A 20,237-nucleotide genomic window follows, 5' to 3' on the forward strand; every position below is an offset into this window, starting at 1 on the left:
GCGGGCGGCGCGTCCGGCCTTTGTCCCCCCACGCTCTCCAGGGTGGGTCCAGGGACTGCCAGATCAGGGGACCCTTTGCGTCCTGGAGCCTTGGGGGCTGGATGACGTCGCCAGGCACTTGAGGACCCCGCCCATTCCTCCCTCGGTTCCCCAGGGAGCGGGCGGCCGGCGGGGCTGGGCGGGGCCAAAGAAAGGGGCCGCTTGCTCCGACGCCGCGCACGCGCCAGGGCCCGCAGGCGGGTTAGGAAATGACGACCGCGCGCGGCCTCCAGCAGCACCCGCCCCAGGACCGGCCCCGCCCCTAAGTCCCGGTCCCTAGGGCCGGGCCCGCCACTCCAGGCCCCGCCCAGAACCGCCCCGCCCAGGACCTCCCCGCCCCCAAACTCTGTCTCCCTGCGGGATCCGCTGGGGCTCTCCAGGCCCCGCCTCAGCTCGGGCCCCGCCCCTCCAGGCCCCGCCTCCATCCCGGCCCCGCCTCCATCCCCGCCCCGCAGACGGCGCTTGCCGCGCACCCGGCCCCCAGGCGGCGCGGCTGGTCCCCAGGGGTCTGCGGGCTGCTGCGCGGCTGAGGCGCCCAAGTGCGGTACCCGCAGGGGGCGGCGGGCAGCCATGGCGGAGGCCGCGTCGCCGCACTTGTCGCTGCCCTCGGGGCTGCTGGAGCTGTGCGCGCTGCTGGGCGCCCCCCGGGACAGCCTCCGAGGCCTCGAGCAGGTAAGGGGCGGGGAAACTGAGGCGGACGTGGGCCTCGAGGCGGCAGCTGGGGCAGCAGTCGGAGAGCGAGTGCTCGGGTGCCCTGCGGATTGGCGCGGACTTTCCGAGGGCTGAGTCCGGGTCCCCCGGCGGTGACCCCGCGCGCCGGTGGCTGGGGACGCGCCCGAGCTCAGGCAGGTGCCCTGGAGCAGCGCCCTGCTCCCCTCCCCTCTTCTCCCCTCCTCTCCCCGCCCGGGGCCCTTGGTGTGAGACATGTCTTTTGAGAGCTGCGAACTTGGTCTGCCGGCCGGGAATCGGGATGCCGCCCCTCGGAGAGTCTCTGGGGCCTCTCTCTTCAGTCGCCCCCATCTTGGGCAGGTGCTTCTGAAGGTGGGGTGCACCAGACAACGGGCGGAAGCCGCCGGAGCCTCACGGTCTAGCGGGCCCAGCCGTCGCTGCTGAAATGATTTCATTCTTTATGCTGGGATGTGTTGTCTCCTGAGTAGTGGGTTTTGCACCAGGCACAGAATAACGAGAGGGCAAGTCTTAGAGTTAGCCGCCGGCCTCGCATATTCTGCACGAACCCCTTTGCGATGAAGCCTATAGCTATTTTTCTCACTTGCGGCACCACTCCCACCTGCAACCCTTCCTCCATCTCTGCACCCTCGCAGCCAAAGTGACAACTTCATCTCCCTTCTGCTGGGAAAGCGGCAGTTTTGGAAATTCTCGTTTTCCTTTGTCTTCCCCAGCTTTTCTTAATTCTGTAACTCTGGCTTTCCCTGGAATCCATCTGTGGCTCTGGTTTCCTCCTGGTCCGCCTGTCTGTGACACCGTGACTGGGTCATGTTACCTGGAGATCCCGGCGTCACTGGCCAGCCGTCTGTACAGGTCCGTTCATCTCTTTGCAGACAACAGCATAGAAAGGCAGAGAGGCTTCTGAGTATTTAAATGACGCTGGGCTATCCAGGGAAAATGAAGACTGCAGGGCAGAGGGTGTCACCAGGAAAGGCAGATGTTCCTGCAAGTAACCAGATGAATGTCTGTGAGTGTCCGGGGAGTTTCCCCTGCGAGGCGTCAGTACAAAGCCAGTTTCGACTTCAGTGAAAAAGCATTCTCCTATGGAAATAGTTTACTCATTTCCCTCAACTTTTCCTTCCCTTCAACGCCTTGTCAGTAGATCCCGTTTGACCTCTGTCTCCTCGCAACGTCATCGATTGATTTGTCTCCCTACCTCGAATTTGCCAGATGGCATCGCCTCCTTTTTCTTCGAATAGGAAATGACCTAGTTGCCACTGTGGTCTCCTCAGCCGTTGGACGTCTTTCCTCCGGGGCGGTTGCAACATGGGTACTATTAGTTGCTTGGTGTGAGACAAGCCTTTTGAGAGCAGGGTGAATCAACTGGAATATTTGCAGTGGTGCTTTCTTTTTTTCAATTTCTTTATTATTATTATTATTATTTTAATAATAGAGAGGAGGTCTCACTGTGTTGCCCAGACTCATCTCCAATTCCTGAGCTCAAGTGATCCTCCCGCCTCAGCCTTTCAAAGTGCTGGGATTACAGGCGTGAGCCACTGCGCCCGGCCAATGGTGTATTTCTGAACTCAACACGCTGCAACATTTTCATGTTCCCAGGTCAAGTGAGAGTATAGACAGTCTGCTACTCTGCATGTTTAACTTTGTCCTCTTTACTCTGTCTTTTGATTCTGTTAGGGGTTTGGCAAAGGGTGGAGAGAAAAATGGTGAAGGACTAAGAAAATAAGGAGTGTTAGGGGATGGATTCCATTTCTTGGAGCCATCCTACTTTTAAGGTCAACATTAGTGTTATAGTTAACCAAACATATGATTTTATTTATTTAGATTTTTTTTTGGCAGTTCTATTTTGAATGTCCAAGGCTTTTAAATTTTTTTTTTTTTTTTTTTTTTTGAGACAGAGTCTTGCTCTGTTGCCCAGGATGAAGTGCCATGGTGCAATCTCGGCTCACTGCAATTTCCGCCTCCTGAGTTCAAGCAATTCTCCTGCCTCAGCCTCCCAAGTAGCTGGGGTTACAGGCGTGTGCCACCACGCCCAGCTAATATTTGTATTTTTAGTAGAGACAGGGTTTCACCACGTTGGTCAGGCTGGTCTCAAACTCCTGACCTCACGATCTGCCCGCCTCGGCCTCCCAAAGTGCTGGGATTACAGGTGTGAGCCACCGCGCTTGGCCGCTTTTAAATAATTTTTACCTTGACTTTTACAAATCCCCGTTTCTCTGTGGCCCAGGCATTCCTTCTTGATCACACAGGAAAACAGAGGTCCGGAGGTATGAGGAATATCCAGCTTTGTGTTGGATAGCGGAGGGCCCTTTTGTTTCATTTCCTAGAAGGGGGAGTAGTGTTTGTTTTTTTAGGAATGGTGACTGAGACTTTGAGAATGCAGGCTAATGTTAGTTACTGTGGTTAGTTACATTCCCCTCCACCCCTTTACTATAGAGCCCCACCGCCAACCACATTATTGGTTGCTATGGAGACTAGACATAGGTGGGACAGGATCCATCATAAATCCATCACACAAGAGTGGAAAGTGTTCTGAGTACCTTCCGTAGTGCAGGTCACCCGCATAATTCTTGTGTGTGACGCTCCATTTTTATGGCTTTTAGTGGACATCATCCTGACTTTCAGTTTCAGAACAGCACTGCCCAGCTGGCCTTCCTGGGTGATGGCAGTTCGTGTCCTCTCTGCACTGTGCGGTACAATAGCCACTGGCCACATGTGGTCACTGAGCTTGTGGCGTGGCCAGTGAGCTAAGAAACTGGATTTTAAATTTCATTTAATTCTAACTAAACAGTTGGAGAGCAATAAAAAAATTTATTAATTTCTGTTTTATTCCCTTAATAATGGCTGATCCTATAGTGAAGATGAATTCCACTATGTACTCTAACTTAGAAATTAACCTGTGACTCAAGTAAATTAGAGTGTTCTGGTTTTTACTTTTTAATTAGCAGTTTTAAAAACCAAAATGATGGTTATTTGGTAGGGGTTTAATAAGTCAGCACCCGGGACAGAAGAACGGGAAATGACCTCACCTCCTGTGGCAGACTGGCAGAGGTGACTAGCGTCTCAGTGGTGGCGGGGTCTGGTGGTTCAGGGCAGCCACAGCCTGTATCACCAAGTAACCTCGGAACACTCTTGTGCCAAGATTTCCATTTTTAGGGATTTATTCTAGGGAAGGAACTGGGTGCGTGCAAGTGTGTGCCACTGCTCTGTTCAGTATAGTGAAGACTTGAGAGCCACCCACACATCTCTCGGGAGGAGGCTGGGTCAATACATGACTGAGTTGACACATGCTGTGATATTGTGATACTGCACAGTTGTGAACAGGGAGGTCAGCCACATGGAGTAGTTAAAACAGCTAATGGAACCTGTTATGTAGGATGATTACATTTATGAAACAAAATTATATGTTTATACATGCATTAAAATGTATAAAATGCATAAAAAGGCATAAAATGGGAAGGATGTATCCAGCCTGTGCAAAGTGTGTCGTGGAATTATGGGAGGGTCCTCCCTTTCTATTAGCTCCTTTATTATTTCTATATTGTTCTTTATCTATTTTTTTGTGGGGGATGGAGTTTCATGCTTGTTGCCCAGGCTGGAGTGCAATGGTGTGATCTCGGCTCACTGCAACCTCTGCCTCCCAGGTTCAAGCGATTCTCCTGTCTGAGCCTCCCGAGTAGCTGGGATTACAGGCATGTACGGCTATGCCTGGCTAATTTTGTATTTTTAGTAGAGACGGGATTTCTCCATGTTGATCAGGCTAGTCTTGAACTCCCGACCTCAAGTGATCTACCTGCCTCAGCCTCCCAAAGTGCTGAGATTACAGGCATGAGCCACTGTGCCTGGCCTCTATATTGTTATTTTTAAAAATGAGATTGTATTGCTTGTCCATTCAGAAAAGACAACAGAGATTTCATTCTGAGAAAAAACAGGTGTATGGTGAACTACTGAATGCCAAGTTGATCGGATCTGGGGCACATCATTATAAGTGACTAGAGATGACTAGAGGAATGCCAGGTGGGGTGTTGAGTCTAGTGTGATCACCAATGTTCAGTCCAGGCTGAGCATGCCTCTAAGAGATCACCAGGTGCCAGAGTGTCAATGAGGAACAATATCGCCTCAGTCATCTTCTCTGCTAAATGTGGGGACAGAGAGGAATACAACACAATCTCTGCTCCACCTCACTCCCTCAAATGGAAGGTGGTAGAATACCACTGGGCAGGGCCGAGATGCTCCAGGGGGTGATGAGCCAGGAGGCTGAGGCCTGAAGGAGCCTGTGGTCCTGGCTGCAGGGTGGCAGAGACCTTCTCCAGTGAGTGTGGGGGGTGGAGGGTCTGCCCCCGTGCAGGTGGAGCAGTGAGGGGCTGGGGCCTGAGCCCATGGGAGAGCAGGGTCATTGCAGAGGTGCTGTGTCTTCTGAGAACCCCAGGGGAGTTTAGTTGTGCTTGGCTTTGGGGGCATCCTGGCTTAGGGAGCGAGCTGGCCTGCTGCTCAGGGGTGCATTGTCCTATGACTCATGCCCAGGTAAGACACATGGGAAGATACAGTATCATGATGTGGCGAAACAAACACTCTTTCTTTGCTTTCTTCAATGTGAGGATGGGGTTGTGATGCTTCAGGGCTGGGTTGGGGCTACAAAGTATCTGGTTTGCGGTCAGATAGGGACATCCCTCTTTGGGAGAGTGGACACAGATGCTCGTGGGGAGCCCTGGGCTGGGTGGGAGGCAGTGTCTTCCTCCTTCTCCTGACTGCCTCCTTGGAGGCAAGGCTTTCCTTCTGGTTACTTGCTACCTGCCCGGAACCACGGGTTGTGCAGGTGCTTGGCATGGAAACATGGTGCAGCGGGGCAGCAGCAAGCTGATGGAGAGGCTCTCCAGCACCAGTGGCTGAGGTGTGGGTCTGCAGGTGGGGCATGATGGTGGGGGGGGGGGCCCAAGGGGCTGGAGTACCAGTTCTGAAGACCCGAACTGCACTGTGTTTGTTGCAGAGGAGAACACAGGTGGGAGATCAGGCTTTTTGGAAACTAGCAGAAGCTTACTTTTTGAGACCGTAAGTTTAAGGGACCCCAGAGGTGCAGCGGGGGTGGCAGGAGGCAGTCACGGGAAGCCTGGGACTGGAAAGAGGTGTGGGCTGGGAGTAGGACTCTGGGCTGTCCGTTTAGGTCCGTGCTGTGAGTGCTGAGGTCCTCCAGGAGGACAATGCGAAGGACCCAGGCCTGGGAGTCGCAACCTGTGAGTAGGACTGAGAAGGGTCTGTAGGGGCCAGAGAGGAGCCATCAGACCAAGGGAAACCAGAAAGGAGGCAGGATCAAGACACTTCCAGGATCCAGGAGGAGGGCTGCTTACTCATCTCATATGCTGCCTTGAATATTCACCATTAGTTAGGTCAGAACTGTCCAATTCTGATAGGAAAGTTTTAGAGAAAGTGACATGTAATTGAGGAAATGGACTTTCGTGCATGCTACACTAGAGCTTTTAAATTATACAATAATATGGATTTCCCATGTTTTTTATGTTTTTTTTTTTTTTTTTTTTTTTTTGAGACAGAGTCTCGCTCTGTTGCTCAGGCTGGAGTGCAGTGGCGCGATCTCAGCTCACTGCAAGCTCCGCCTCCCGGGTTCATGCCATTCTTCTGCCTCAGCCTCCCGAGTAGCTGGGACTGCAGGCACGCGCCACCACGCCCGGCTAATTTTTTTGTATTTTTAGTAGAGACGGGTTTTCACCGTGTTAGCCAGGATGGTCTCGATCTCCTGACCTCATGATCTGCCCACCTCGGCCTCCCAAAGTGCTGGGATTACAGGCGTGAGCCACCGCGCCCAGCTCTTTCTTTCTTTCTTTTTTTTTTTGAGACCAGCTCTTGCTCTTTCACCCAGGCCAGAGTGCAGTGGTGTGATCACAGCTCACTGCAGCCTCAACCTCCTGGGCTCAGGCGATCCTCCTGCCTTAGCCTCCCATGTAGCTGGGACCACAGGCATGTGCCACCATGCCTGGCTAATTTTTTAATCTTTTTTAGAGACGAGGTCTCATTTTGTTGCCCAGGCTGTCCTTGAACTCCTGGGCTCAAGCAGTCCTCCCGCTTTGGCCTCCCAAAGTGCTGGGATCACAGGCGTGAGCCACCACACCCGGCAATGCTGTCCTTTCTAGGGTCCCTTAAAGACCCTTGACTACTTGCCCTTGGCCACCCCCTGTCTCTCCATGCCTTGGGTACCCAGGGCCCCTTGCTTCAAGCTTTGCTGTTTTGGGGTAGTTTAGTACCGGAACTACTTCCTTCTCGCTCGCAGACTGCAGCGTGTCCACCTTGGAAAGATCTGAAATCAGCCAGGCAGCAGTATTTGTTTACAAATACTGTACTAGCTCTGTACTAGGAGCTGTATTGGGCATAGTAGTAACATGGAAGAGAGATTGAAGGGACGGCCCATGTGCTTTGTATTATTTTAGGAAAGAATGGGAAGAAAAAAGGCAAAACCAAAAATTATGCCAAGTTAAAGTTGAGTAAAATTCAGGCCAAATGCCCCCCTTTTATTGATTTGAGGGACTGTTTGGTCAGCCGAGGAAGGGCACATGTGTCGTCTGTACCCACCAGTGCTGTTTCTCACTCCGTGCATCCTCCCAGATCAGTGTGGTAGAAAGGAGGCAGCACTGGCCCGCGTGGGGGTGCGGAGGGCATGGCCCTGGTAAATGTGTGTGTGCGGGGTTTGACAATATACAGAGCCTGCCCCCACCCAGGGAGGGCTGAACAGTATATCCATGGGCTCCTGGCAGCCCCGCTGGGCTGAGTACCAGACCCACATTGTCTCTGTTATTCCCTGTACTCACCGCTTAAAGGGAAGCTTGGAGGGACAAAGAAGCTTGCTGCCAGGAGGTGGAGGCACAGCCAGGACTTGAACTCAGGTCTGTGGATCCCAGTCCGCAGCCTGGACGGCAGTGCTTTATAGGAAGGAGGCGAGGTCCTGCTGTCCATGTCCACAGCTGAAGAGCCAGGCTCTGCGAGGCTACGTGGCTTCCCTGAATGTAGGGCCTGGCAGGTTCCTAAAAGAAGCTTCCCAGGAGCTCTTTACTGTCAGGAGCCTCAGGTGCTAGTGTTTGTGGGCACCGAGGGGAGGAGAAAAACAAGCAGTGAAGCTCAGACAGAAAGGACACCCTCAAACAAGAGCTGAGGCTGTGGCAGTAACTCTTATTTTTCCCTTTTTTAGGTTGCTCAGAAGAAGGGAGTCAAACATCTTTCTGCTCTTGATCCAGAGGTCCTGTCCATTTTCATGCCTCCTTTTATCAGTAAAGAGGACAGTCAAATGGCTGGTGCCAACTGCGGCACTCTCGGTAAAACTTGGAGGCGCTCCTTGAGAAAGAAGAGAGAGAAGCCCAGACCAGAGCAGTGGAAGGGCCTCCCAGGGCCCGCCAGAGTGCCAGAGCCTGAGGATGTCGCCGTCTTGGGCGGCGTGGACCTCCTCGCCCTGCCCCAGCTGTGCTTCCCAGGTATGTCTAGGAGGTGGGCACCACTGGGCGCCTCCTGCTGCCGTCCGCCCAGAGTGGTCTCTTCCCAGAAACCCACAGGCAGAGGGAAGTGGTACGAGTGGCAGAGCCAGGGACCCCTCACTGCCTCCTCTTGTGGGATTTAGTTTTCTTAATCTTGGGGATTTTTTTATTTTTTATATTTATTTATTTATTTATTTACTTTTATGAGACGGAGCGTCACTCTGTCGCTCAGGCTGGAGTTCAGTGGCACAATCTCCTCTCGCTTCATCCTCCGCCTCCTGGGTTCAAGTGATTCTTCTGTGTCAGCCTCTCAAGTAGCTGGGATTACAGGTGCCAACCACCACGCCCGGCTAACTTTTGTGTCTTTAGTAGAAATGGGGTTCCACCATGTTGGCCAGGCTGGTCTTGAACTCTTGGCCTCAAGTGATCCACCCGCCTTGGCCTCCCAAAGTGCTGGGATTACAGGCGTGAGCCACCGTGCTCGACCTACCTTGGGGATTTTAAAGCTGAAGGAAATGTAAATCGTTGAGTGCGGTCCCGGTGTTTTGGAGAATTGAGTCCTGGAAGGGAGTCTGTGTGAACTGCCAGGTAAAACCGTTTGTTCCTTGTGCATTCAAGGCTTTTCCCCTTTGACTTAAAATGAAGTCTTGCAGTGGTTGGCAGATGGATTAAAAATACACCCAGTTCATCTGCAGCGGTTCCACCCCCAGCGTGCCTGAGCCTCCCCCTTCCACCTCCTGTTTTCCATTTCACTGAGGGAAGAAGCACAGGCCTGCACTTAGTCCCCAGGCTCACCAGTTCCAGTTAACAGGTGAGCTTGCGTTTTGGGGCGTTATTTTTCCAGTGGTCTTCAGGAATGGTAAAATGGCCGAGGCAGGAAACTCAGACGAAGCACCTAGCATAAGCACCCACCTCAGAACTTGGTGCTATTTCCTGGTTACAGGGATTATAAACCTGGGACAGGCGCCAGATGGGCGGCTGTGCCCAGCAAGCACTGCCACTGGCTAGCAGGTGCTTGAGAGCTTGTAAAGAAATTGCTGCGTGGGGAGGGACTCAGGGAGGATAGACGGCCGGAAGCGTGATCGGAAGAATGAACTCGCCTTGGACATGAAGGCACCGCCACTGCTAACTGTGGAGGTGTGTCCTGAACACTGTGAAGAAATCAGCTCGTGGGTAACCCAGGCCACATGGCAAGAACAGGATTCTTCTCTGTCTCTTTCTGCCTGCAGGGGGTGTGTGCGTGGCCACTGAACCTAAGGAGGATTGCGTCCACTTCCTGGTGCTGACCGATGTCTGCGGGAATAGGACCTACGGCGTGGTGGCCCAGTACTACCGGCCCCTGCACGTAGGTGGTTCCCATTACTCCCCTCTGAAATTGAGTTTAGATTTTTTATTATGGTGAAATACACATAACACAACATTCACCATTCTAACCATTTTAAAGTGTGCAGTTCTGTAACATTAAGTACATTCACAGCATTGTGCAACCACTACCAATGTCTAGGTCCAGAACGTTTTCATCATCCCCGAAAACCCCATACCATTAAGCCTTCAGTCCCGCTTCCCCTTCCTGCCTGGCGATGGCTAATCTGCTTGCTTTTTTTTTTTTTTTTTTTTTTTTTTTGAGATGGAGTCTTGCTCTGTCATCCAGGCTGGAGTGCAGTGGCACCATCTTAGCTCACTGCAACCTCCGCCTCCTGGGTTCAAGGGGTTCTCCTGCCTCAGCCTCCTGAGTAGCTGGGATTACAGGTGCGCACCACCATGCCCAGCTAATTTTTGTGTTTTTAGTAGAGACGGGGTTTCACCATGTTGGCCAGGCTGGTTTCGAACTCCTGACCTCAGGTGATCCACCCGCCTCGGCCTCCCAAAGTGCTGGAATTACAGGCGTGAGCGCTGCGCCCGGTGGCTAATCCCCTTTCTGTCTCTGGATGTATCTATTCTGGACACTTCGTGTAAGTGGACTCGTACAGCATGTGGCCTGCTTGTCTGGCTTCTTTCCCTCAGCATGTTTTGATGTACGTGTGCACGGGCGCATGTGTCAGTGCCCCGTAGCCTTTTATGGCTGAGTGACATTCCATCGTTTGGATGGACCACATTTGATTTCTCCATGTATCCGTCGATGGACCTGTGGGTTGTTTCCACCTTTTGTCTTTGGTGTGAGCGATTGGTGTTTAGACTTTACAGCACATTACGTCTGTCACACATATTGGGAGTGTTGTCTGGGTAGGGCCGTGTGTGTGAATCAGCAGGGCTTTGGGGAACTTGTAGGGGAAATGATGTATCCAAAGGTGTAGGGTGACCAGCTGCACACGTCTAGAGGGTTTCCTGAAGCAAAAAGCAAGCCAGAGCCTTAGTCTAGGTGCCCTGGTGCCATGAAGGGAAGTCTGTGAGTTCCATGCAGTCGACAGAAGTGGCTGGCCTGGATTCCCTCAGAGCCCAGGGCACGTGTTTTCTTTGTTGGTAGAAGCGTGCTTACACATGTGACATTGAGTGTTGGGAGGCGTGAGGTATAATCACATGGATTCTGTCCCTGTAAGCTCATGGGGCAGCACAGACAGGCCCGGATGTTCTTAATGAATATGCAGGAGCAAAACGTACTACTTGATGCTCTGAATGCATAATCTTATGTTTCTGGGAGAGGTCATTTTCACGGTGTGCCAAGAGCAGAACCAAGGTCAGATCTCGGGCAGTGCATGCAGGGGACCAGTGTCCGCCTCTGTGACCTGGCTGCCAGCAGCCCCAGGCCTTTCTGCCGGGGTTATGTTAATGGAGGGGTGAGAGGAAGGTTCCCCTCCACATAGCCAGTGTTCCAGATGAGAAAGGATCCACAATGTTGGATCTTTCACAAAAGCACCTTGGGAGTTTGCTTGTGAAATAACACTTACCAGGAGCAATGCACATGTTGTTTTCATTATGATTAAATATAATACATGTTAAAAAAAAGGAGCAGTCCCTCTGATGTGCATGAGTACAGCAGATGCCACTGTTCCCACTGTGCCGGCCTGGCGTGCGCATGCCTGGTCCCGCTCCTGCCTTCCCAGCAGCTGTGTAGTTTCGGGGTATCCGCAGGCCCCACAGCACTCATCTCTCCTTCTTCACCATGTATCCAGATGACCGCTCTATCTATCGTTTTTTTCTTTTTTTTTTTTTTTGAGACAGTCTCGCTGTGTCACCCAGGCTTTAGTGCAGTGGTGTGATCACGGCTCACCGCAGCCTTGAACTCCAGGGCTAGCTCAAGTGATTCTCCCACCTCAGCCTCCTGAGTAGCTGGGACCACAGGTGGGCACCACCATGCCCAGCTAATTTTTCTTATTTTTTGTAGAGATGAGGTCTTGCTATGTTGCCCACGCTGATCTTGAACTATTGGAATCCTGCCTCAGCTTCCAAAAGTGTTGGGATGACAGGTGTGAGCTACATGCCCAGCCCCCAACTATCGTTCTATTGATAACACAGCCCTAGCCCCTCTCATACACTCTCCTCTGCCTTTCCACCGACACTACGTGACTTGAGGGTGGGAACCATATTGTGTCTGGGTAGCTCCAGCTCCTCCCGGGCTACTGTAACAATAGCAGCAGCAGCCACGCGCGCGTGTGAGCAGTGCAGCACCAGGCATGACGTAAGCACTTTGTGTAGTCATTCATTTAATCCTAACCACAACGAATGAGGTTGGGAAATGACAGATGAGGAAATGGTAGCAGAGGGAGGTTAAAAGACCTGCCTGAGATGACACAGCAGGCAGGGTTGGAACTTGAGTAGACTGACCCTAGAAAAGTGGATGTTTATTAAATTTTGCTAGATAGACAAATGATGTAGCTGACTGTTTGCTAATGTCTCCCTTTACCTGGATATCTTATAAGTACCCTAAATTCAGCAAGTTCTCACACTGAAGCTATCATCATGCCCTTCCATCCCTACAAAAAACCCCAAACTAACAACACTTCCCCAGAGCCCAGTTGGTGAGCCCCAAATACATTGCCACTTGTAGGTTCCACAGTGTGCTGGGTCTTCTAGAACCCTGCGGCTGTGGCTCCCACACAGGCTGAGGCCTCTCCTGCTCCGTCCTCCTGGGCACATGTGGGTGCTGCTTCCTGTGCGTGGCTCCTGCATTTTCTCCCCTTGTAAAGCAGAGTCCTTTGTGTGTCTTGGGTCTTACTGTGTTCTAATCGTGTGTTCCTCTTATCTCAAGGCTGTCAGCTTCTCTGGGGCAGGAATGCATCTTGCTCTTTGTAGCCTCAGCACCTCAAATGGTGCAAGCACCAAATAGGGACCCTGTAGACTTCGACCGGAGGGCCGGTGCTGGCTTGGACGCGTTGCAGGGGTGGGGATGGTGGACTCTCAGCTTGTTCTGTGCTGAAACGTGACCCAGTTGGAAACAGATACTGGAATTGCCAAGGTGGGGAGGTGACCATGTTGCTGTTGCTTTTCATGTAGGATGAGTACTGTTTCTACAATGGCAAAACGCACTGGGAGCGTCCTGGCTGCTTCGTGCCCTTCGCGGTGTGCGTGGTCTCCAGGTTCCCCTATTACAACTCCCTCAAGGACTGCCTCTCCTGGTGAGCTGGGACACTGGGGACCAGGGGTGGTGGGGGGAAGCTCTTTGTGCCTCTCCGGGTGAGCCAAGGGACCAGGGGGCTGGAGGTGGTGGTGGGGCAGCTCTCTGTTCCTCTCCTGGTGAGCCAGGGGACCGGACGCTGGGGGCAGTAGGAGGGGCAGTTCTCTGTGCCTCTTAGGCTGTTGCTTAAGGCTGGGGGCAGTGGGCAGGGGGGTGTGGCAGCAGGCGCTCTTCTCTGTGACTGGTAACATACGGTAGTGGCATGGTAGGAAAGGGATAAAGTCACACTGTTGGAAGTAAGGTTGATGTGCAGGATTTTCATTGTGTTTAGTTTTTCACAAAAAGGCATATATTAGGAAAAACTCTTTTCCTAGCTGAGAATATTAGGAGGCTGCTGTTTGTTGCAATGAGTTTTATTGACATTTTAAAGATGACCTTGGCTGGGTGTGGTGGCTCACACCTGTAATCCCAGCATGTTGGGAGGCTAAGATGGGAGGACTGCTTGAGCCCAGGGGTTTGAGACAAGCCTGGGAAACATAGCAATACCCTGTCTCTACAATTTAAAAACTAGTTGGGCATGGTGGTGTGTGTCTGTAGTCCCAGCTACTGGGGAGGCTGAGGCAGGAGGATGGCTTAAGCCTAGGAGTTCAAGGCTGCAGTGAGCTGTGATTGCACCACCACACTCCAGCCTAGGTGACAGAGCAAGACCCTGTCATCTTGTTTTGTAGCATCTGTAACTGTCTCCCTGCTGATGGTGAGTAGAAAGGCTGAGGACGTAAAGAACTTTTGAAAAATCAGAAAGACATCGTGTAGAACCCAGTGGCCTCTCGTTATCAAAGGATGCTTTTGTGACGTTGGGGGCTGCAGCCCGAGTTCAGACATGGTCAGTCCCAGTGGGCACTTGTGCACGGAGCCGTTTCTTTTGAGTCTTATAAAGTTACAGTCTTAGAATTTGTACTTGTTTGATTAAAAGCTGAGGAGAAAGCAGTTAACAACAGTTCCCTTTTGTGTCATCGTGCTGGAGAATGAGCCATGGCAAATCGCTGAATTGGTGCTGTTCTTGCTTCTTGCAAAGCACAGTCATTTGAGACCTTCTGCCTTGACCAGAGGGACGAGCCCCATGGAGAGTGAGCAGGAACCTTACTGTTCAAATCAATGACTCGTAATTCAAATCCCAGCACTTTAGTGTTTTACTTCTTAAAATATAACTGGCTTTTGGACATAGTTTGGGTCTAGCCTACATTTTATTGCCATAGACATAAACTATCTTTGAGAACAGAGAGGTGACTTGGTCGTAGCCAATGAGCAGGTGAATTGAGCATATGCATGTTTGTTGAATGTCTGTCACCAGCGCCCAGGAAGTGACAGAATGATAAGCCTGGACATGGTCCCTTTTTATTTACTAACTGATGATCTTCATTACTTGAAGGTAAACAGCGTTTTCACTAATCTCTAGTTTCCTCTTCTGTAAAATGTAGATGGTTATTTCCACCTTTTGTTAGCTGAAATGAATGGGTGGTCGCCAGACAGATGCCCTTGGAAGACAGGAAGAAAGGAGGTGTTTTCTCCGCCTCCTGGTCGATGTTATGTGTGTTTATTCAGCAATTGACCTTTCATAGTGTGATTGGCAACAGATATCCTCCTGCTAGACATTAATGCAAACACATATTTAACTTGAAAATGTGTTCATTTTCATGCTTCTTTCTTTCTCATTGCCCATCGCTGTGTGATCAGAACTAGAAGGGGCGAAATACGGAAACAGAATACAGCTAGAAGAGGCAAATGACAGAAATTCAAATTGCAGTATGACAACATGAATTTGTAGTTTTAAAAAAATTGGTTCTGTTAGTGTGATAATATGCAAAATATGTCTCCACGTGGACAAAAAATGGGCAAGAATATATTTAGTTGTGTTTTGGGAATCAGAGTATGGGTAGTCTTTTTTAAATTTTTTTTTTATTATACTTTAAGCTCTAGGGTACATGTGCACAACGTGCAGGTTTGTTACATATGTATACATGTGCCATGTTGGTGTGCTGCACCCATTAACTCGTCATTTACATTGGGTATTTTAATTTTCATTTACAAATTTTTTTGAGAGACAAGGTCTCACTGTCACTGAGGCTGTAGTGCAGTGCCGCTATTATAGCTCACTGCATCCTCAAACTCCTGGGCTCAAGTGATCCTCCCAGCTCCATCTCCCAGGTAGCTGGGACTGCAGGCACACACCACCACACCAGGATAATTTTTAAATTTTTTGTAGAGACGGGGGTCTCACTGTTTTGCGCAGGCCGGTCTTGAACTCCTGGCCTCAAGTGGTTCTCCCGCCTCAGACTCCCAAGGTGCTGGGAATACAGTGTGAGCCACCGCACCCACCCCTCTTATAGTTTTAAATTGTATACAGTACTTTAAAAGTCAGAGTCCATTTTGGAAACAGACTTTTTCAAGCACTCTCCTTCCAGGTGTTTGTTCTTTTATTCCTTACCGAGGTAAAACACACATACAGAAAAACGCACAAATTCCACTGATTTCCCACAAATTGAACACACACATGTAACTAGCACCCAGATGAGGAAACAGAGCATGACCAGGCCTTCCCCTTCCAAAGTATACCTCCCTTTGTGCCACCTGTCAGGCACTACTGCCAACCTGGGGCCACTCTGCTGTCATCCAGCAGCTTGGTGACTCTGCTTTGGGTGAAAGGTCCTGGAGCTGCTGCTGCAGACCCTGGGGAGATTCCAGTGTGATTAGAAACGCTAAGGATGACAACTGTGTTCTCATCTTTATTTTGCGGTTTGAGTTTTGTGTTTTGAATTTCAGTTTATTGGCTCATCTAAAGCTCTGTAAAGATTTTGAAGTGGACAATCATATAAAAGATTTTGCTGCGAAGCTGTCTTTAATACCCAGCCCACCACCTGGACCACTCCATTTGGTAAAGTATATCTGAAATTATATTGTTTTTTCTTTGCAAATAGTAAAAGTAAGATATTGAAGATAATGTAAATGCTCACAACTCTTTCTGAAGTTCTAGCTGTTGTAAATCTAGAATAAAATCCTAACTCCCCCGCCTCCCCACAGCTGACTGACTGGACCCCCTTTTGGCCAAGGGGCCCTCAGAGAAACCCAAAAAACAGAATGGCCAGAATGGAAAGGAGGTCAGACACGCCTGGTTATACCCTCTCCCTCTTGCGTGAGTGTATGGGGTGTTTGTGTATAGGGTTGTAAACTAAAACTAAAATCCTAAGCCTCCCTACTGACTGAACAGGTTCCCTCTTGGCCAACGTGACCCTAGAAAAACCTTAAAAATGAAATTCCTGGCCATGACAGGAAGGAAGGTCAGACACGCCTTGTTATGCCCACTCCCTTTTGGAGTTTAGGCACAGCTGACCAGCATTAGGTTAAAATGGAGATCCTAAGACTGACAGAACAGACTCTCTGTGGCCATGAGATTCCAAATTATGAACAAAACCTAAGGTCACACAAAGCAAGGGTTAAGTCACTCCCTACAAACCATAAGAGCTCCTTAAACAGGTATAATGTAGCTTACTTTCCAACCTGACTCTGGTATAGCATCCATGACAGATAGCAGACCCTGAAGAAAATCAAAGTATTTTACTGCAAAATATGTTTCTTTGACATATTTTGAAATGGCACTGCAAAGCTGTCTTTTGTGGGGGAAATTTGCATCTGTAGAGAATCTATTCATGCAGCCAGGCCTGCCTTCCTAGGCCTTTCCCAGATCTAGGAGAGATGAACTGAGAGCCTGACACCTTTAAAGTGTGAAGAGAGACATTCACCATCTCTTCTCTCTGAGGGCTGCCACCTGTGAGGCTTCATTTATGTAACAAGGGCCTCGGCCCCACACCCCCTTATCTTGACTCAGGCCTTCTTTCCCACTGACTTCAGATCTTTAGACAGTAGCTCATCTTTCTCAACCAATTGCCAAGTAAAGAATCCCTAAAACCCACCTATGACTTACACCCTCCTTCCTCTTCGAGATGCCCCACCTTTTTGGGCCAAACCAACCTCAACCTTCCATGGACTGATGTATGTCTTTACCTGTCACTCCTGTCTCTGTAAAATGCATAAAACCAAACTGTAACTTGGCCCTCTGGGGACCACTCTTTAGACTGTTCCCTAGGCCACGGTCACTCAGAATAAACCCCTTTAAAATATTTGATAGAGTTTGGTTTTTCCATTAACACTGTGCTTAAATTATGTTTCTCAAGGTCCTTATGGGAACATTTTATATACTCTTTCTAAAGGTGAAAAGTTAAATATTTAGACTTGAGTTTTGCAGAGTGGCCTGTGATAAACAGAGCTAGTAATATGTCATGGCACTTCAGTGGTTAGCATGTCAGTTCATAGCTCCCTATGCAGATAATACATGGAAACCTGAATCCTTTTGTAGAAGAATTTATTCAAATTACAGATTTTTCATTTATTTATTTGTCTTTAATATTGAATATTCTATATATATATATATATATATATATTTTTTTTTTTTTTTTTTTTTTTTTTTTGAGGCGGAGTCTCGCTCTGTTACCCAGGCTGGAGTGCAGTGGCGTGATCTCGGCTCACTGCAAGCTCCGCCTCCTGGGTTCAAGACATTCTCTTGCCTCAGCCTCCAGAGTAGCTGGGATTACAGGCTCCTGCCACCACTCCCGGCTAATTTTTTGTATTTTTAGTAGAGACGGGGTTTCACCTTGTTAGCCAGGATGGTCTCGATCTCCTGACCACACGATCCACCCATCTCGGGCTCCCAAAGTGCTGGGATTACAGCGTGAGCCACCGCGCCCGCCCTGGATATTGTATTTCATTTGTTAGTGTTTTCTCTTGTACAGTGTGATTAATGAGAAGTAACTGGTTTTATATTTTTTGTTACTCTTAGATGTAGCACTGTGTTATTTAATGAACAGGCAAACATTTCCCAGGCTGGTTTTTTTTCTGAGAGATGTTATTGGCGATTTCAAGACCCAGGGTTTGGGGTTAAGTGAAGCTGGAGATGTGGCTGGCCACCTTCCCCTTTTGTTTGTTGAGAAACATGTCAGGTTGCTCAGCTATGTGAAGAAACCCGTTTGACTCAGCATGTTCCAAACTAATTTTAACCATACTTAGGATGCTGCTTTTTATTTTTTCCTTTAATAGACACCTGTCAGACGTCTCAAAATGTTTAGTAAATGTCGATTCAGTTTCACTGTGCTAGTCCTCTGAAAGATTATACGTATTAATCTTGATCTTCTACATTTTTCTTTACTGACGATGGAAAAAATAAGTTTCTCTTATCAGAAGACACATGATTGTGAGCTTAAAATGTGTGTTTTTAACATTACCCCAACCCCAGCAGTCTGCTGGGTGGAAAATCCTGCCGGTGCATTCCAGTCCAGATGCAGAGCAGGCCGCCCGTCTCCGTCAGCTCTGCTCCCAGAAGCCTTTGTAGGGCATGTTTATCGGCCGCGTGTTTTATGTGGATGGTTGGCATTTTCTTGTCAACAGTATGTGCAGTGAAATAATCAAAGTTTATGTTCTTGTTCTGTAAACGCAGCAAGTATTTACTGAGGGCCTGTGAGATCTGTGAACAGAGCCAGACCTCTGACTTGAGAGCAGCTTCAGGGTCAGCAGTAATGAGCTTCTCTCGGCCTTTGAACATAAGGAATGCGCGCGTAGCACTCCCAGCGCTGCTCCGCGTCTCCTGGCTCCTTCATCTCGATGCACCCATGAGGAAGGTGACTGAGGGTTGCCGCCGGCCTGCTCTTCCCTCACCCATTCCATCCATCACTCAGCCTGGCCGGACTACCTTCAGCGTTCCTTTCCAGTTTGCCCATTTCCTTGCTTCCACTTCATTCTGGGACACCAGCTGCTCCCCGCTGCGTGGCTTGGGGACCACTGGCCTGTCTGCTTTGGTTCATTCTTGACCCTTCCATTTGTCCTCTGCATAGTGGCTGCAGAGATTATTAACATGTGGACATTGGGCTTTGCTTCTCTTCCCCAAGCCCCATAATGGTTTCTCACCGTCTGCCTTCCTCAGTCCTGCAGCCTGGACCCTGTCTCACTGGCCAGCTCTGTTTTATGCCACTCCCCCTGGCGTGCTGATCTCTGGCCTCACTGGACTCCTGTCCATCCCCTGAAGGTGCCGCCACAGGGCCCTTGCACACGCTGTTTCCAGAAACACTGTTTCCTCCATTTTCTTGTGGCCAGCTGTGGCTCATCTCTGGTCACTCTCAGCCGTCAGGTCTTCGGATCATCTTCTCTGAGTGACCCCAACTCCCTGTCTCTCCGATAGCACCCAGTTCTCATCCCGCAGGGCACAGCACAGTTTGTAATTAGGGCTTCTGTACATGTGTTTTTGTTTAATGTTCGTCTCCCCCATCAGACTCAGCTGCACGAAGGTAGAGGCCACACCCAGCACGGCATATCCAGGGCTCACAGCCGGGCCCGCACAGAGCTGCCCAGCAGTGAGCTGTGTGGTGGACAAGCGTGTGCAGGGATGCCTCGGATTCCTGTGTTAGCCAGTCAGTGCCCACTGATCTGTGTCCCGTGCGTGTGTCTGAATGAGTGACTCAGTCTGTATCGGGCTTGACTCAGTGCAGCTCTCCCATACCAAGTCTAATTAGCTACTGGCTCTAAGTTGGTATAATGCTTGTGATCTGTTTTAGGGAATGTCATACATGAATGTTTATTGTTTTGAATAAATCCAAGAGGTCAGTGTAGGCCAAGGTTCTCATCTGATGCAGGAGCCAACCCAGCTGTATTTTCTAGAACCCACTGCAAGCTTAGAGGCTGTTTTAGAGAGCAGTAGTGAGATGGGTCTTGTGTTTTGAATGCATGTGTGTGCGTTCCTCAGTACTTCTGGTCCGGGTTATCTCTGATCTATGCTGGTGGAAAGGAGGGAGGAGGGAGGGGGCCCCGTGGCACAGGGAGTAGAGGACAGAGCCGTGCCCTGTGCCTTGATTCCCTGGTTCCCGTTCAGCCGCCTTCCTCTGATGGTGCATGGACCAACAGCCGGAGCAGAGCAAAGACTAGAAACAGCCCCACTCTGTGCTCACCTGCCTTTTCCTGCCTGCCAGCGGGACTGATTTTACTTGCTTTGCAAATCTTGGGCTTAATTGGATGTGCAAAATCACACACACATGCACACACATATTCTTCTCTTGTACTGTACCTGAGTCATTTTCTATGTTGCTTTGTATGTGACACCTGTTCTTTCCTGGGGCTCAAATCAAGCTGAGATTTGGAAACTGTTTACCTTAAATATCTCTCTCCTCAGTCTCTTCATCTATGGAGTGGGTGAAATAACAGCCCACTTCAGAGAGTATGAATATTATAGGCTGGAAAACCTCCAGCATGCGCCTGAGACCAGCCAAAGGCTGGTGGAGTGATTAGCATTTGTATTTGTTTTTTTTTTTTAATCTTTAATTGGATAGCTGGTTGACACATTTGTTTTTTGAAATATTGAAAATGTTTCATGTAAACTTGACAATTATTAATAC

General features: G+C 49.8%; 1 protein-coding gene across 6 annotated transcripts in view; it reads left to right on the plus strand.

Moving 5' to 3' along the window:
- The first annotated feature begins 494 nt into the window (after nucleotides 1-494).
- DENND3 (DENN domain containing 3) overlaps nucleotides 495-20,237 on the plus strand; it is a 68,808-nt gene continuing 49,065 nt past the window's right edge. For 4 of the 6 annotated variants that reach the window (XR_008509342.2, XR_008509343.2, XM_054518917.2 and 1 more), the window contains exons 1-5: nucleotides 502-711; nucleotides 7,916-8,195; nucleotides 9,425-9,540; nucleotides 12,627-12,748; nucleotides 15,568-15,679. Coding sequence is in view for 4 of the 6 variants with exons in the window: in XM_054518917.2 (XP_054374892.2) it covers nucleotides 610-711; nucleotides 7,916-8,195; nucleotides 9,425-9,540; nucleotides 12,627-12,748; nucleotides 15,568-15,679 (732 nt within the window). In the remaining 2 variants the exon portion in view is untranslated. Of the gene's footprint in view, nucleotides 712-7,915; nucleotides 8,196-9,424; nucleotides 9,541-12,626; nucleotides 12,749-15,567; nucleotides 15,680-20,237 lie in introns of all 6 variants that reach the window. The other 2 variants (XM_024251308.3, XM_054518915.2) reach the window with 2 other exon arrangements.

This window comes from Pongo abelii, chromosome 7 (assembly GCF_028885655.2).
Source record: "Pongo abelii isolate AG06213 chromosome 7, NHGRI_mPonAbe1-v2.0_pri, whole genome shotgun sequence".
Taxonomy (NCBI): domain Eukaryota; kingdom Metazoa; phylum Chordata; class Mammalia; order Primates; family Hominidae; genus Pongo; species Pongo abelii.